Here is a 19132-nt window from a genome sequence, read left to right as displayed (position 1 = left end):
TCATTTCCCTACAGGAGAGAGTCTGGACTTAATGGTGGAACGTCATCCTGGGACTGCCCACACTAATGCTGAGGTACCGGTGAGAACTGCCATGAGGGTGGGTAGTTCACACTGCTTTCAGTTGGGGGGAGGGTGGGGAGACATGTTGAAAATTACCATCTTTTGTGCGGTATTCCCCAGGTTTTTTTGCCTTCTCCAACTGAACCCATTTTTGTTGGCTCTAGGACTTTTCACATTTTACTCCTGCGATCAGTTATAAAGTGCTTGTGCTCTCCCTTTTAAACATGGTAAACTTTGCATGTTCCGAATCGGCACATTTAATTTACTTATAAATCTGCCCTTATTATATGGTAATACATATACCCAAGGCCTGTAAATTAAATGCAACAAGTGGGCTGCTGCACTCATTGTGCGAACCACTAGCGTAGCACATGCCTGACCCTGCAGCCTGAGTATGTAGTTTTATACTGCATTTTGACCAGGCCAAATAATGGTTTGAATGTTTTACACATCCTGGCAGACAACACCTCCAGAAGTTGTTTTTCACTGTAGGAAGGCTGCCACTCCCATAGTAAAATACTAGGTTACATTATAATAATGTATAATGCCTAAGTTCAGTTTGGGAGTAGCTACAAAAACAAGCATTGGCAACGCCAAAATGTCTGGCTTTGAAGGAATGTTGTATGGTAATATGAAGCATTACAAGTAGATAACATTGGAATGGTTATTTATTTGTGTGGAAAAAAAGTACTGTAGAAAAATGTTGGTGTAGGTTAACAGGTCTGTTGACAAACTGCCAAGCTAGACCTTAAAATCCATATAGGGTAATGACTGCCCTCCTTGCTTCTGTTCTGCTGCCAAAGAAAAACACTACAGATTATCTAGTTATCTAAGACACTTTATCAGCATTACAATTACATGTGTGTGCACCTGAAAGTTCAAGCTCAGGAAGGTGGACAAATAAAATTATCACAGTTGTGTGGAGGGCAGGCCCTTTTTTCAAAGCACACAACTTCTGTCCAATCAAAGCATGTACTCTTGGCTCTCAACATGTGGGCGGAGCCAAATCTCGTCTGATGATTCTCACACATCTTTTTGGCAACTGCTGCTTCGTCAAGCTAGACCATAATGATTCAAGGACTCATTTTAATAGTAATTTAAAATTCAACTTAATAGTAAAATTGCATTTTATATTACTATTTTGAAAATTACACTTTTAGAAAGTTTTCCTTCCCACGTCATATGTGCCTTTATTCCAGTGTACTGAGCCACATGACTGCTGAATGGCTCCACTGTTGTGAGATGTGGATTGCTCCCAGACAGTGGACAAACGGGTTGGGTGTGAAGAGGTGTTATCCCTCCTTGAGCAGAAAGACCTGTCGGCTGTGCCCAGCCCCTTTTGGAGCTTTAAAGGGTGCTGACCCGGTTTGTTACTGGCAGACATAGCTAATGCCTAGGCCTTCCTCCCTTGTCTTCCAAGTCATGCCCCAGAACTGGTTTGGAGTGACTACATAGGGGGACCTACCCATTTCTATAGAAATACCTCTGGGTGGGCACAGGGAACTGTGAATAGGGAAAGAAGGGTTTTGCCATGTTGGATTTAGGTAGAGGGGGACACTGTGGGATAGTTTACAGGAAAACACACAAGATGTGCTGCAAACCTGAGTAGTGTCACCCCTTAGATCTTTTATCCCGTTGGTTAGTGAGTGGCCAGGAGTTTTGCTGACCTACGGGCTGGCACTGGGCATGAATGAGGCATCCCTTGTAGCCTCCTCATAACCCTTATGGGCCTGTGAAGACCAGACGAAGGACAGACCTGCTGTCTAAAGATTCTGAAGGAAGACTGGACCTGCTCTCCTTGAACTGAGGACCACAGAAGTTACTTCAATGTTTGAGCTATAGGGACACAACAAGCTTTCAGATGACTGTTCCTGCAACTGACCAGCTGACCAGTTCCCACTGAACCGGTCCTGAGCTCTGCTGCTGGTGTGAGTGTTGACACCCAAGTGCTGTCGCCCAGGTCCTGGAACCCTGGTCTTTAGTATGCTCCTATCAAAGTTTCCTGAAACCTGGGACTTAAAAACTTTTTGCCAACTTTTTGCTCGGAGAATCGATGGGGAACTGTGATCAACCTGCCAAGATGGTCCAACAACAGTGTATCACCAGTGGGCCAAAGATTCAGGTTCGTCCCGCTACATTCTTCTCTGCAGCAGCAAATCGAATTCAGTTGGACTTCACTGAGAAGATGTCCGGTCTCGTGGCAGCCTCTTCAGCTACAGCTTGCAGCCTTGTCCCCCTGGAAGGATCTGAGCTTCAAAAAAGAGACTAAGGGCCCGTTTTAATTTTTGATGGATAGCCAGCTATTCTGTCATGGGGATGGTATAAATTACTCCATCCCCATGGCGAGGGACCACCTGTCAAATTTAGAAATGACCGCTAAGCAGGTAGTCACTTACAGTGAACTGGCAGGAACCATCGTCACCGTTCTTGTCAATGTATATCGCTGTTTGGTGTAGGGCTGCGTCAGCATGACACAACCCTGCACCAAATAGTTTTATTATTTTCATAAAACATAATCCAGAAACAGGATTTTCTTTTTGGAAATTAAAAAAAGTAATGCTCCTCTCTCCCTGGTTGCTATTCCCCATGGCAGGGAGACCACTATTTGCTTTTTACTGTCCCTAGAGATGAGAGACAGTAAAATGAAATGGCTACATGTCGATTGGGTGGGCAAACATGAAGCCATTTCTACAATGGCCCTAACTCCGTCGGACTGCTGGAGAGATTTGTGGCTATGGCAGTGATGGTGTAGTCACGGCTGCAGTCAACCCGAAGGTCCGCCTACATTCAAATTGGACGGACAGACCTTCATGTTAGCGGTATGTATACCCCGTCGCCGTTGCAAAGGCATGAAAAGTATCTGGCTGGCAATAAACCTTCACAGGCTGTGGTATTTAAATTTCTCCTGCTTGTAGCTTTCCCATCAAAAGACAAAAAGTTCACCGAGACCTCTTTCCAGCAGCTAGCGAGCGACGCGGAGCCCTTTCTGGCTACCGCCTGCTCCCTTGCCCCGATGAGGCAAAGAGTTAAGCCTGACTGCTTTTGTTCCAAGCTACCAGAGGGTTAGGCACAGGTTTATTTAGTGACTTTTATGATTCACCCTAACAAGAAGTGTTATTCTCTGGTGTGGGTTCTCACCTCTCCCCAGCTAATTGTCCAATTTGATTGGGCAGCAGTATAATCACATGGCCTGACTGATCAAATCTGAAAATGATAACCAAAATACATACAACAATAAGGTCAGAAAAACAGTTTCTCAAGCTATACTTGTAATGCTGTACTGTTTCCTATCTTCAGCAGAGTATTCGTTTCATTGTGCATATGTCAAACATCAGCTACACCTGCATGTGAAGTATGGAATATTTAAAGCTCAACCTGAGGGCTTCCATGAAATGGCATCCGAAACGGGGTCATGGAGTATTCAATGTTCCTGCTTTTTAATCCTCTGAGCATAGGCAATCCCACGGGTATAACAGGCCCTTAGGAACAAATACAACATTTTAATATTTCAACTTGCAAATTCAAGACTGCATTCTTAACTCACTGTAGAAAATCTAAATTACGCAATCTCAGTTAGGAAACTATTGTCTAGTATTCCATTGATAAGGATTTGAAAAAGTCATTTAATCCACCATTTTAGTGATTATTAAAACTATTCCAATATTACATATTAAAAAACAGATTGATCCTGGTGGCTGACTATAGAAGAATCATATTTGTTGGGTTTTGCACATATTCCTGAAGTTTAATACTTACTAAGAACCCCAGTTTACATGTTTTAAATAATCTTACCAATGTAGCACACCAGATAAGTCTCCACCGGTTCACCTCTCCATGCATTTTCCTGGTTAGATTCCAGTTTTCCAGTATAGTTATTTCCATACTAAAGGCCTTTAGAACCCAACATTGCAAATATTTGTCACGGTTTTGCAAAGGTACTTTGTTAGGTAACATTATGTGAGTTTGAACCTTTGTGCCAGATATGTTTACACTATTAAGAGTAATTGGGTGACCCAGTATCCCTCAGAACCTGGGAATTCTAGAAGTATGCAACAATTGTTTCTGTGGGGGAGGATATATTTCTTCTACAAAACATTCCTAGTGATGTGGCAAATCAATTGCACCCCAATGGGAACAAAATAATACTATAAGACACCAAAGAGAGACTTTGTAAACATGGTATATTAGCAATCATATATCGTGAAGTGACGCAAAAAGTAATAACGTCACTGAAAACACAGGACTGTTATTGAACATATACAATAATGGAAAATACAAAAATGAACAAAAATGAGGACCAAGACAGTATAAACACATACAAAGATACAAAGGTTACATAAATGAATCATTAAGGTGTTCCAAGGAAACAGATGGCTGTATAGGCAAATGTCCTTTTTAACTTGGAAATGAAAATGACTTCACAGGAATAGGGAGCACCAATAATTATCGTCGACGTTTCAACCCTTTATGTGTTTAATTCAAAAACATCACCGTGGGTCTTCATCAGGACTGAGCACAGAAAATAGCCTGTGATTATGGTGAGATGTGACCTAAAATGCAGGTGTCTAAATCCGGTAATTAATGTGGTATCGGGAGGTAAAAATATGGCCCTTATTATTCTGGCGTTAAGAGCCCGGGAGAAATTCAATCAAGGGCATAAAGTTTTGGAGCTCACAATTCAGCTCTTAATAGGCAATAATGCATTGATCAATCTCTCCGAGATCCATATGGGATTCTCGAGTCGGGAGCGAGTGAATCGTCTCTGGTAAGCCGCCAGAGCAAATGAAAGCCCGGCGGTTTACCAGAGACGATTCCCTTGCTGGTATGCATAGGATATATGCAAGTAGGAGTCATGTGGAGTAGAGGTGTCTGGGTGGAAGGACCACCATTAATACAAAATGTATTGAAAGGGGCCAGTGGGTCAACCTCCATTAGCCACTGTGTACTATAAGTGTTGTATACATTTTTTATCACATTTATTCTACAAATGTGCTAATAACAGTCATTGGGTGTTTTAATTGTCATTTGCGATCTATGGAGCATTGGCAATGAACTGGCTATTTCATAGTTAAAGTATTTTCACCTTGAAGCTCCTGCCTTAACAAAGGTATGAATGGAGTTGCACATATTGCTGTCAATATCAACATTATGCCTCTGGAGAGGTATGAGTGATGCACTCTTTTCTTTCAAGCAACACGGGTTGAGAATCGCTTCTGGGTCAGGATCCTGCCAGTTCTTTGCAGTGCCAGAGCTAGCATCCCTTCCATGCCTCTGCAGAGGCAGGACTGTACTAAGCACCAGCACCGCAAAGGTGCTGGCAGGATCCCAAGAGACATCTTTTGCTAAGCTCTTCTCCACCTGACTCAGCTCTGTCTGTAGTCCATGCCACAGGGTTTCCATTCACTACCAACATAGCCGCTGGAGCTACCACCCTTCCAAAGACTCATCCAAACCATCTACAAATGAGTCCTGGAAGCAGTTGCATTGTTTTGTTTGTGAACATGGATACATGGACTGCTTGTGATCACGGATGCATGTATTGGAATGGGCAAAGGAAAATTGTACTTCTTGTAAGCACTGATGTATGTACTACATGTGACTAGGAGGTGATGACTGCCTGGAGCCATTGAAGCTCATTACAGCCTTACTGCCTGTTAGACTGGGCATCTTTTGGCGAGTTTCCCCTGTCTTTTAGCTTTCTGACCTCCAGGGTTTGACTCTGTTTTTGCTGGTTCAGTGTTAAAGTACAAGTGCTCCTGTTGTAAATTATGTTATGGATTGGTGTTTCCATGATTGGCATATTTGATTTATTGGTGAGGCCCTAGTAAAGTGCACTGCGAGTGCCAGGGCTGGTAAATCAAATGCTACTAGTGGGCTTGCAGAACTGGTTGTGCCACCCACAGAAGTAGCCCTGAAAAGGTAACTCAGACCTGCCACTGCAGAGTCTGTGAGCAGTTTGTAACTGCATGTCGACCTGGCAACTGCACCCACTTGCCAGGCACCAACCTTCCCTTTTTCTACATGTCAGTCACCCCTAAGGTACCCCTGTGGGCAGGGTGCAGTGCATGTTAGAGGTAGGACATGTACTGATGTGTGTGACATGTCCTGGTGGTGAATTATAGTGTATTTCGTTTTTCACCATTGGAAGGCTTCCAGTTCCCATAGCGAAGAATGGGGAGTTTGTTTATACCATCTTATAAACTTAACTACCCCTGGGAACAAAGTAGTATGTCTGGAATCAGAATGTTATAATGCATCTTTTAGTGAAGATGATTTTTACATTCTATGTTTGAAAATAATACTTTTAGAAAGTAGGTATTTTCTTGTTTAGCCACCCTGTGTGCCTCTGCTGGGGTTGTGGATTTACTGTCTGGCTTTGGGATGACAGGGGCTGGAGAGGGCCATTGGCTCCAGAGAACCTGATGGGTCAGGGCTGTGCTGAATAGACTTGGGCTGCATTTAGAGTAGTGGGAGCAGATTTCCTTGCACCTGAATGAGCCTGTCTGCCTTGCACAATGTCGTCTCCACCCCTGCCAGGAAGCTGCACCAGTGAGGACTGAACTGGTTTGGGCTGGGTACAGACACTCTCTGCCTTCAGAGAACATAGGATTTGGTAGTATAAATATTGTGGCCAGACCCCAGAACTTTAGAACTCTTTTGGACTAAGAAGACTGCCAAGAAGAAGAGCTGGACAAGCTGTGAGGAGGAGCTACCTCTTTGCCGTGTGCTTTGCTGTGTTGGCCTGCAGTGGCTGCTTCCGTCTTGGGCAGTGAAAGGACTGGACTTGAACTTTCTGCAATCTCTTTTTGTGAGTTTCTCCAAGGGCTTGAGGTAGAGCTTACCCTCTGTTCAAGAAGTCTCAGGAACAGCATAGACTTCAGGTTCTTCTTCCCTCAGCACTGGGGACTGTGTGTTTTGTGCTGTGACAGAAGATAAAGCTACCCAACGCCATATACGACGCCGCTGCCGACTCCGTGTCCTGAAAGCACCACAGAGGGCGCTACCGCAGCGCAGCACAGCAACCCTGGTCTTACCGACGATGCCTGCTGACGCGGACACTGAGCCGCTGCTTGCACCACGACCTGTGGGCACTGCACTCCGCACCACCTCGCTTTACATCGTCGCCTTGGTATCCCTGATGATGCCACTTCACGCCGACATGGACGCCGCTGCTTGCACCGTGGTTCGAGGGCACCGCTTTTAAGTTACACGAAGCACAATCCTCATCCTGCACTGCAGCCTTGGCCTACCGACGCCGGCGCCATCGACTCCAGTTTGTCAGCGCTTCAGCAACGACGACACTGCTTCTTGCACTGTGACCTGCTAGCACAGCGACGAGCACCACTGCACTTCTCACCGCAGCACCCGACGCCATCCATGAGGAGTTCAATCTGCAACACGTGTGACTTCAAGGGCCCGACGACTCCTGCACCAACCTCTGGAACCGACGCCAGCGGACGCTGTGCTTTCGGAGTTCAACGAGAGGTCACCGACGCCCTGCATTTCTAAAGGTACTGTTTTGCGGGTCTTCCCAACACCGTAGTTGACCCGCGACGCCACGGTCAGCAAGAACTGTTTGGAATTTGTTGTTCACGATGCCGTGATAGCCCCAGACGGAGCTATCGACTAAAGGGAACTTTATTTCAAGTTTATTTTGACAACTGAAGATTTCCAAGTCCTGTATTGTGGATTTTTATCGTTTTTGTTCTTGTCTTAAGTATTTAAAAATATTGGATGTTTTTCTTAATTGGTGTGGTGTCCTTTTGTAGTGCTTACACTGTGTTACTGTTGGTTATGTGCAAATGCTTTACACACTGCCTCTAAGATAAGCCTGACTGCTCGAGCCAAGCTACCAAGGGGGTGAGCAGGGGTTATTTAGGAGTGTAAACTCCCTTATCCTGACTAGAAGGAAGTGTCTCTAATTAGAAAAAGGTGCAAACCCTTGCCAACTAGAGACCCCCATTTCTAACACTGCCAATGTAACTGATGGTCAATATTTCCTGAGGCCACTGATGCTAGTTATTGCATCAGGTCGCTGATGCTAGTTATTGACTGTGGGGCCCAGATACTAGTTTCTTTCTAATGGACATTTCTAATCAGAGAGTCCTCACTTTGAATACTCCAGAGACACCAGACTGGATCTGGAAAACTTTTCCATAGCAGTGCATCCGCGCACTGTTAGGTGGCGCAGTGTGGGTCTGTGCTGACGCCACATCACCACAGAAGCAATGGAGTGGAGCTATACATAAGTGCCACCCCTGCATGCTGTCAGTTCCTTTTTCTCAGTGCCTTTTAGCACAGATGAAGAGCTCCACTCTAAACTTTGTCGGTTCTCCAATGACTTGTAAATGTCATCAGTGTGTTTAGGAACAATGTCCATATCTTAACAACAGCTTTGTGTCATGGACCCACACAAGGTAGGACTCTGGTGCCTTGGCTTGAGACACAACTATGTCATGTGCCCTCATGCACCTGCAGGCAATCTGAGACTGGAAGGAGAATCTGTAAGTCGACAAACACAAGATGTTGCAGCTTTTGATTAGCTCCAGCACACGTTCCAAGTGATGGATTCGGTCCTGGTCCAGAGGCCGTTCCAGTGATCACTTAACTTTAAGCTTGAAGCATTCAGTTAGTTGAAGTCAAAGTCCAAGCACAAGCATAAGAAAGCAAAGTGGGACTCAACCCCACCCCACCACTCTGACTCCAAAGAGAATGCACTAGGGTATCAATGTCAGTTGCACTCCAGCAAGATCTGTGGACTCTATTGGAACCTGCAGCAAATCGAGGCCTTCAGGCAGGCCTTACTGCAATTTTTTAAAGTGCTTAAGGCTCCCTCTGGCATACCTTCAGGACCCATGGTACTGCAGGGACCTCCAGTTGGGTTACCAGTGGCGGATCTATCCCCAGCATAGTCTTTCCCAATAGGACCCCTTAGCAGTCCATACAGAAAGTGGTACAGTCATCATTCAACCTGACCCTAACCCAGTGCCTCTGCCACATCGTACTTACCAGCAAAAGCTCCATTATTTCTTTGGTTCTGACTCTGATCCCATACCAGAGCAGGGGACACTAAGATTTGATGATGGTTTGCTCCCCCCTCACTATACTGATGATGCCTTATAAATTGGTTTACAAAATGCCAGTTGTCTTGACACCTCACCTGAGACAGACCTTGACTAGCCACTTGGGCCACCAACGGAAGTGAGTGCCTCATTTGCAGTGGTGGTCCAGAGGGCAGCTAAGGCAATAAAACTGCAGTTACCCTCAGTTGAGAGCTTAACATACAGTCTAATGGAGATTTTGAGACCTAGACCAGCAACGTCTTAGTTATTGCTTACTTGTAACAATGCCCTCACTGATACTTTGATGGTCACTTGGTTGAAGTCTTGTCCTTTCCTGCTTTTAAATGGACAGGAGGCTAGGCAACACAGACAGGTGGCTGGTGACACCAATTTTTCCAGACTGTCTTATAGCACAGGTCTCAACCACTAAGGTGAACCCTGCCATATTTCAACCACTCCTCAGGATATTGAATCTAAGAGGAGTGATGTTTTTAGCAAGCAAATTTTTTCTTCTGCCAGTTTAGCACTGTGCTTCGTAAATTCCGTTTGATGGGCTTTACGCACACGCCATTTGGGACATGGCCAGTGAGACCTTGCTGGTGGTACTAGAAGACAATAGAGGCTTTTTGGCTCAGACAACCATGAGGGAAACAACACGGCCAAATATGCTATCTGAGCAGGTCTGGATACTATGGATTGCAAGGGGAGGGCAGTCGGAACTAGTGTCATCCTCTGTTGGACTTGAAAGGAGGAGGCGATTGTTGCTCTCACGATTTCCTTATTCGAAAGGAAGACGTGGGTCTCAGGCCTATTCTAGACATTTGGCATCTGAATGCCTTCCTGCGGAATGACAAATACTAAATATTCACACTGGCCCAGATTATCTGCTCAGGACCTGGGCTACTGGATGGTTTCCTTGCACTTATAGGTTGTGTATTTTCATATACCTGTCCTGCAGTCCCACAGACGTTATCTGAGGTTCAAGGAAGGCCAGTAGCATTTCAAGTTTGCTGTGCTCCCCTTCTGCCTCACAAGACCCCATTCACAGGTGATCACGAATGTGAAGTCAGTGATCACTGCCCATCTTTAAAGGTCGGGGATAACCGTATTCTTGTACCTCGATTACTGGCTGTTCAAAGCAGGCTCACCACATTCGGTTGTGGACCACCTCCGGATGACAGAGAACTTCTTGACTTCATTGGAGTTCACTATAAACAAGACAAAGTTCCACTTGACTCCTTTGCAGAGGCTTCCATTTATTGGGGCAATTATGGACACAGTAGAATGAAGGGCTTTCCCTCCACCATAACAAGACCTGGACATCCGGGCTATGATCCCGATTTTTCATGCTCGATCCTGGATCACGGTGAGAGCAGCTTCAGGGCTTCTTGGCCTATTAGCCTGCTATATCTTCATTGACACCTATGCCATATGGGCTCTCCAATGGAATTTGAAGTTCCACGGGCCCAGCATCAAGACAGTCTGATCAATGCCATCCAGCTCACAGAGAAAACAGCTCGAGATTTACAGCGGTGGCTTTTCAAACGCAATTGGCCCTGCGCCGGACCCATTCCCTTTAACACCCAGAGCCGATAGTGGTGACGGACACATCCTTACTGGACTGGAAAGGTCATCTGGGGGAGGTGGAGATCTGTGGACTCTGGTCTCTAGCAGAAGGCTGGTTCCAGATCAATCTGCTGGAGTTGTGGGCCATTCATTTGGCTCTGAAAGCCTTGTTTTGTCCATCAAGGTGAGGCTGGTGCAGGTTCTCATAAACAATATCACTGCCATGTGGTACTGCAACAAGGACAGAGAAGTGGGGTTCTGGGTCCTGTATTAGGAGGCTCTACATTTCGGGCGGTGGCTGGAAAATCAAGTAATTGTGCTGATCAGGAACCACCTAATTGGTCCCTGTTGCCAGGGTGGATGAACTCAGCAGGCAGTATTTGGAGGATTACAAGTGGCATCTACATCCCAAGGTGGTGCAGGACGTCTGCCAATAGTGGGTGGAACCCTGCTTAGAAGGGTTCACCACCGCCAAGGATGGGCAGTGTTGACATTTTTGCATGTTGGAAATTTTGCAGAGGAGCTCGTTAGGAAATGCATTCTGATGGAATGGAACAAGCGACTCCTATACCCCTTCGTGCCCCTGTCTCTTCTACCCTAAGTTCTGAAAAAGGTCAGGTACGACTGGGCACAAATCATCCTAGTTGCTTTGAATTGAGCAAGGTATGTGTGGTACCAGAGCTTCTGGGAATGTATTTCTATTCTATGATCAAACCGGCACTTTGCAAAAACCTCTTGCTTGAGCAAAAGGGAAGGGTTTTCCACCCCAATCTAAGAAATCTACACCTACATGCATGAACTTGACCGGCCTGCCACAAAAAAACACCTATGCTAGGCACTGGGATAAATTTGTGGCATTGTGTGGCGTTCCCAAGACTGGCTGCTTACAGGCAAAGCTGTTGGATTTTTGTTTTGTCTTAGGCCCGGCAAGGCCCTGCAGTGGGCATTATTAGAGGCTATTTATCAGTCCTTTTAGCCTTTCTACACTTTCAGAACCAATCATCCTTGTTTAAATCACCTGCTGTGATGAAATTAATTAAATGTTTGACACACATGTTCCCTCAGAAATCATTTGGATGCCACACAGGTACCTTAACTTGGTCTTGACATTTCTTAAGTGTACGCCCTTTGAGCTGATGTATAACTGATCGCTGCGTCTCCTGAGCGTAATTGCAGGTCTTGTGTGAATGACTTTCAGGCACTTTCGGTACAGCCACCCTACACCATCATTTTGCCCGTCCAAGTTGGTACTGAGGATAGAAAGTTGAACTCCCTTCCACATTGGGCATTCCATCACATTACTAGCAGTCTTTGCTCCCCACGGCCCTAGAAAGAGGAGAGGCGCCATTGGTTAGGCCCTAAAAGGGGCTTAGAGCTTCTAGATTAACAATACCATGGGTCGTTGAAGATACAATCAGCTTTCTGTGCAATTCTCTGGAGTGAATAAAGGGGTGACATTGAATAAGTTGACCTTGCCAAGAAGGGTAGCCCTCTGTGTTATCATCTGCTATGCACTGGCCAAGAATCAGCCTGTGAAAGGTATGAGAGACTATTCCACTAGGGCTAACTGGTGCTACTACTGCGTTCGTGTTCAGAGTGCCTGTCCATGACATCTGCCAGGCTAGAACGTGGCTGTCTGAGCATATGTTCACAAAGCACTACTGCATAGAAATTTAAGTCCAGTGGGAGGACATTTCCCATGCTTGGTCCTGCAAGAATGTTTGGTCGGAATCCACTCCAAAGACCCTCCACCTTAGAAGGCACTGCTTTGATATCTATTCTTAGGTAAGGAATTTGTGGTTAGAGGTATTGATAAGAAGCTACTTACACTTTCTGGTGGGTACTCTAACTTCAGATTCCTTACTGTCCTACCATCGCTATGTTGGGTGGAATGGCCTCTTATCGTTTAAAAAGTCCCAACTTAGTATACAGCACACTGTTACCAACAATACTCCACATTTCATGTCTTAGGGTGCAGAAAGGGAAAAGACAAAACATTGACATCAGCTCACATGGGTGGCAATTATATGCAACTGCACTCCATCACTTTTGGGGCAGTGTGGAAACGCGCACTGGAGCACTCCTATATACAAGTTTTTCATATGCAGTCAGGATCTTGGGGTGCATTCTAAGGTGAGGATTCTACAGTTAAATATAGTATCCACTAGGCCAGATTCTGCTGAATTCCACGAGTGGGTGGATTCGGCATGTTGCGCTGCTTGCACTGATTTTTAATGCCAGGAGCGTGTTCCAAACTGTAAAATCAGCACGAAAGGCCCTGCTTCTTTCTCCCACTCCAGTAGATTTTCTACTTGAGCAGCAGCTTTCTCAACGCGAACATTCACTACTTGGCGCAACCTCCCTAATTGAGAAATCTCTCCGGTAGACATTCTAGCACCCAAACATTGCGCTAGGGGGCACAAATTCTCTCTTGCATTTGCCAACGTAACACTGGCGAGCTGCGCGTGAGAAAAAACACCACCACACTGTGGTTGGCGGAGTTTTGCCAGAACGTGATGTGGGCCAAACTCCGCCGGCCAAGCGGAATCTATCACCCAGCCCTAGTATCCACCAGATAAAGTGTTACGGAAGACAAGTAACTTGTTCTTCAGGGTCACTGGTGCATATTACTGCTTAGAGACACTGAAGCACAAATATGTCTGGGGCCAGTGATGTGCACATTCGGCTCTTATTACAAACTGGGTCCCCTGACTTTCCTTACAGCCTTGAAACACGGATGGTCATTGCTGTTTGAGGTCAGTAATGAATGTACTTTCTGGGACCCCCAAGATATAGTATCTGGGGCTGCTGGTGCATTTTAAGTAAGTGAGATGATAACATACTCTCCCCTGCAATTTTTAGCTCTACGGGGGACCCCTAATTAAAGCTTTCTCCACTCTATTGACCCTTTTAAAGGTGAAACTACATGTAGACACAGCCCCCTGCCCCTCCCTTGGGTGAGTGACCCCAAGTCCTATACTAATACGGAAGCTACATGACACTTGTTCCCGATTAATTGTAGATCACAAGTTAGAACTCTTTTCCGTTTTAGAGGAGAAAACACCAGATGCTGTATTTTTGACGGAAACGTGGCTCCACTCTGAATCTGGGACAGATCTTGTTAAAGCCCTGCCCCCTGATACTATTTCTGCCATAAAGATAGGGAGAATAAGAAGGGCAGAGCGATTGCCATTATCCTTGAAGAAAAATGTAGTTGCCTTATTGAACTTATACATCTTCCAGATTGTGAAAGCCTGACTTATGCCATTTCTTTTCCCCCTACAACTCCCTTCTCAGGAGCTTTGTTGCATCAGCCTCCAGTCCCTGCTCGAAGTAATTGCTAACTTGGCTGGTACCATAGCTAATTTTTCCGTACTAGTATTACTGCAGGGAAACCGTGCTTTGCTGCAAACGTCCGGCTCTGTCGGCATGTGGGTCGCGTATTCCTTACTTCCACAATGTTCCATCAATATGACAATATGTCCGTGTGAATTCAAAAAAGAAGAAAAACAAAAACATGAAGTAAATAACGTATTGATGAAATACAAGATATATTTTGCATGAATCTCTTTGCATTTGTTGAGAAACGTTTGCATGCCGACTCCTTGTTTAAGTTATTATTGAAATAATTCTAGTTCATATGCTCAACAGATACGAAGGTAAAGAGCATAGACCACCGTAACTAATAATATAAGCAATTCATGGTCCAAGAGGCACCCTTTCATTGTAATACTTATCTGATTCCAGCCTCTTTGGTCCTAAATAGAATCACTCCCCCTGTGTATGTAAAACAAAAATATCAATATAGCATTGGAGTTTACTTCTGACCCGAACACTTTAAATAGCTTATGCTGGGAAGAAATTAAGCTCCAGGGGGATCAAGTAACATCTAACTCCTGGGGAAGTTTTCTGAGAGAGTCCCTGGCTGAGATGGCCCTACAAACAGCATGGGCCAAAAGGTTGGATAGAGGAAGCTTTGGCAAAATAGTAAACAGCGCAGCCAAAAAGAAATCCTTCTGGGCTGACAGACAAGAGCTCTCCAAGCGACGGCACGGGTGGACTGTCATTAATTCCTATAGATTTTTGAGGCCACAACCATATCTATCCGCCCATTTCAGCTCACAGTTAAAAACGAGTTTTTTAAATTACAGAATGGGTGTGCACGAGGCAAAGGATTTATACCCCCAGTGGAAAACTCCATTCAATTCGGACTCCTGTAGACTATGTGGCTCTAAAAAGGAAACATTAATCCACCTAACATGTGCATGTACAGCCGTTTTAGACCAAAGGAAAAAGTACTTGAAATCTATTTTTAACGAGCTGAACATTCGTTCTAGCAGGCAAGCGGTGATTTGCTGGCTAGAGGGTACATCGTCGATACTAGCATGCCGTGGAACTAAATACATGAATCTAGTCAGTAGACTTTTACGGCAATCTGAGGGAGAGCTTAATTAACACAAGTCTAATGAGATCACCAGTATCCCCTTTGGGCTCTTACTCCCATGTCGTTCCAAGCAAAAGTTACCAATGTAATCGTTTTTAAACTCTAATCTTACTGACAAGTGATGTGGATTTTACTCTGGACAATAAGGTTTTAGTTCATTGTAATATTTATTTAGGGGGGGGGGGTTTGTTTGTTTTGTAATGATTTTAAGTAATCAAACAATAAACTTGACTGACTGACTGACATTGGAGTTTACCATGCTGAAATTAAAAAAGAAAAGCAGCATATTTTGAGGAAAAAGTCTACTGCAATTCTAACTCCTCCTGTGAAATGTTTCGGATTGTGAAAACTTTACTACAGCCCTCATCTACTTGCCTCCCCACCTTCGAATCTTCACCCTCTCGTGTAACAACCTTGCAAGATTTTTGCAGAAAAAAATCCAAAATATCTATCAAAATTTTCAACAGCCTATCGAAACTCTCAACTCTAGTTATAAGAAAGATAGGCCAGTCACCAATCTGATCACATTCACTGATTTTCCTACATTGACGCTAGATAGTCCCGCAGACATCCTGACGTACAGGTATCGTACATCCGTTTGGGATCTCTATAATGTTTTTTTTTTATACTACTTTTTCAGTTACCTTTTCTGATTCTTTTAGGAACGGCATACTCTACTTGTATACATGTGAATATGCGATCCCCGATGTAGTGGTACTCTGCATATGCAGCACTTTAATTGAGGCAGGCCATAAAAACAAAGAATTAAAAAAATTAAACTGTTCTGCCAAATTCGAGCTAAAGATGAGCTTGTAATAAGCCGTCTGTGTTATGGCATATACGCTGTTGTACTTGAGTACATGACTCCATAAGAATAAACACATAGATTTTTTCCTACTTTAAAGAGCTCTCCAGCCACATTATACTGCACTGGGAATTAAAAACAAACACAAAAGAAAGACTACGCCTCAACCAGGAAAAACAAATAGCAGAGGCCATTTTTAAATAGTTATTGTCGCAATTTAGTGCCAAAGATTACGTTTAATTTCTCGATTTCAAAGTATTTTATTGGTTGTTTCCGAATAAAGCAATATGTACAGTACATCAGATGAGAGGACATAAGGACTAGACAAGCGAAAAAATAAGCAAAGCAAAGTAATAAATCAAAACACAAAAGCATTAAGTAATCAGGTAGGTGTGTCTGAATAACATCTTTTTACACAGGTATGCATGGCTAGTGTTAACCAGATACTAAGTAGAATAACAATTTCGCCTAATGTGACTACATAATCAGCAGGAAGTGTCTTAGCTCAGGGACTAGAACGACTCGGATATTGGTGTGAAACAATGATCGACGGGGCAGTGCCCACAGTCCGTTAAACAAACTCTAGAGCGAGAATGATGTGGGGAGCTTAGGTTATCTGGTCTGTTGTGATTCATGGTGGCTTGTGTGAGTTAAAATAAAGATCAAGAGTGTCCCACATGTGTCTAATAGAGGCTTTCCATGGAGAGTTCTGGAGCGCTATGTTGTCAGCCCCTCTTAGGTTGGTGACCCAGTTTAACCAGCAGTTTTACAGATGCTTTGCGTGTATCTTTCCAATTGTTAAGTATGATCTTAACAGCTGCTGTTAGAAGTAGGTCCAGCAGTGCCCTATCTTCTTCACTCAATGACTCGGCTTGGAGGTGACCGAATACCAGTGTCGATAGATCTCTTTTAGGGAAGAGAAGAGTTTAGATATGAGTTCGAAGACCTTATCCCAAAAGGGTACAACACACTCGCACAGAATTATCAAGTGTTCCAGATCATTTATTTTATTGTTACAATTCCAGCAGATGGGATCGTCACGAATATTGTGTGAGTGTAAACGGACTGGTGTCCAGTAGACCTTATGCAGTAACCAGAACTTCGTCTGGGATAGTGTAGGGCTGATTTTGTTCCTCATGACTGAGTTCCAAGTTTTGGACCAGTCTGTCTCCAAGATTGGGTAGGAGGAGTGTAACTCCCAGCAGGATGTGAGCTTCTTATTTAGAGTAGATCGCTGTGGACATATTAATTTATAGATCCTGGAGACCTGGTGGCCTAAACTGTGAAGCTGTGACAGATATTGTGGGAGGGAAGGGGGTAGAGTTGATAGTTTCGCTTTAGTTAAAGCAGCCTTTGTTTTTAGGAAGTTGTAGAATTCGATTGGATCTAGGTTGTATTTAGCCTGTATTTCCTTAAAAGTTAGTGGATGGGCTCCGTTATAGAAGTGCTGGGGAAAATAGATACCCTTGTTAATCCATGATGCGTTATGTAGGGTATTCCCTTTATATAGGATTGTACGGTTATCCCACAGGGACTCAAGATTCGACTGTTTGATGCTGATGTCTAAAATTTTGTCTATTTTCAGCAGGGCAGATCTAGTGTTTTTGAAAATGGGCTTTGAACAGGTGACCTTGTTGAGATTTGTGGTAAGATTCTTGAGTAGCGAATTTTCAATTTCTAGCCATACTTGGGTGTGTTCCTTCTGGTGGGGCAAACCAGTATGAGCCTTGTTTTGCTATGAAAGCCGTCTGGTATAGTTTAAAATCAGCTAGATTGACCCCTCCCAAGGATTTGTCTAGTCTGAGTTTTTTCATACTGATTCTAGCTTTTTTCCCTTTCCATAAGAATTTCAAGAGTAGGGTGTCCAATCTATGATGGAAGTCCTCTGATAGAGTAAGAGGAAGCATGGTTATTAGATAGTTCACTAGAGGAGAGATCAACATCTTGATGGTCTCGATCCTACCCCAGCATGTTATGAATCTTGGGGACCATGCATCAAGCAGATTTTTGCTTTTATCTAGGGTTCTATTTTCATTGTGTTGGAGTGTCTCTAGTGTAGTGCTGCCGAATTCGATCCCCTGATATTTGATGTGCCCTGGTTGCCATGTAAGACCAGAGTCACCTAATATTTCTCGTGTGCAGTGAATATTTAGGGGCTTGACCTCGGACTTATCGCGATTTAATTTATACCCGGAATGCTTAGAGTATAATTCTATGGTGGACATTAGGGCTTTGAAGGATTCTCCCGGATTCTCTGTAACAATGAGGATATCATCTGCGTATGCGGCTAATTTCACACACATATCTCCAAAGTTTACCCCACTTATTTCATTGTTGTGTTTAATATCCTGAATTAGAGGTTCTAGGGCTAGAAGAAACAGAGCAGGGGAAAGGGGGCAGCCCTGTCTAGTGCCTTGTTCTAGGTGGGTTCCATTAATTGCTATACGGGCAGTAGGGTCTGAATATAATGCCATAACCATGTTAATATATGGATCACCCAAATTGAAGAATATCATGCAGTGTTTCAGGAATGACCATGAAACTCTGTCAAACGCTTTTTCTGCATCAAGGGTAATGGCGATAGAGGGGGGTGGGGTGATTTTAGCTTTCTCCAGTATGTGACATAATAATCTAGTGTTGTCATTAGACATACGATATTTGAGGAACCCTACCTGCGAGTTACTGATTAACTTTGGAAGGATCACATTTAGTCTATTGGCTAGGATTTTTGCATAAATCTTACAATCCACGTTGATCAACGAGATTGGTCTGTAGTTTTTTGTTAAAAGGGGATCTTTTCCTTCTTTCAGTATGACAATGATAGTGTCTTCCTTCATTGAATTAGAAATGCAGCCATCTTTAGTTATGGAGTTACAAAAGTTTTAGTAAGATGGGTTGAAGCGACCTGTCAAATTCCTTGTAGAAGGAGGCTGAGAAGCCGTCCGGGCCCAGAGCTTTGTTGCTCTTAAGTGACTTGATAGCGATCGCAAGTTCTTTTTCAGAAATAGGGTTCCCCAGCGCAGAGCTGTCAGCCTCTGATAATTTTGGGAGATTTAGTGAATCTAAATATTTTACGCAGGCGTCTGAATCTAAGGTTTGTTTCTTTTTGTATAGATCCTCATAAAAAGAATAGAAGGCCTTTAATATTTTGTTTTGTTTGGTCTGGATAACATTGTTGGTATCTTTGATCGAGGA

At 44.0% G+C, this 19132-nt stretch overlaps 1 protein-coding gene across 3 annotated transcripts in view; it reads right to left on the bottom strand.

The window, feature by feature from the left end:
- The window catches only part of LCORL (ligand dependent nuclear receptor corepressor like), a 605370-nt gene that overhangs the window by 38994 nt on the left and 547244 nt on the right, over positions 1-19132 (bottom strand). For all 3 annotated transcript variants that reach the window (XM_085642364.1, XM_085642362.1, XM_085642363.1), the window contains one exon: positions 3436-3539. In XM_085642364.1, the coding sequence (XP_085498490.1) occupies positions 3436-3539 (104 nt within the window). The remainder of the gene's footprint in view (positions 1-3435; positions 3540-19132) is intronic.

Source organism: Triturus cristatus, chromosome 2_2 (genome assembly GCF_964204655.1).
Source record: "Triturus cristatus chromosome 2_2, aTriCri1.1, whole genome shotgun sequence".
NCBI lineage: Eukaryota > Metazoa > Chordata > Amphibia > Caudata > Salamandridae > Triturus > Triturus cristatus.
This window is presented reverse-complemented; position numbering and strand designations above follow the sequence as displayed.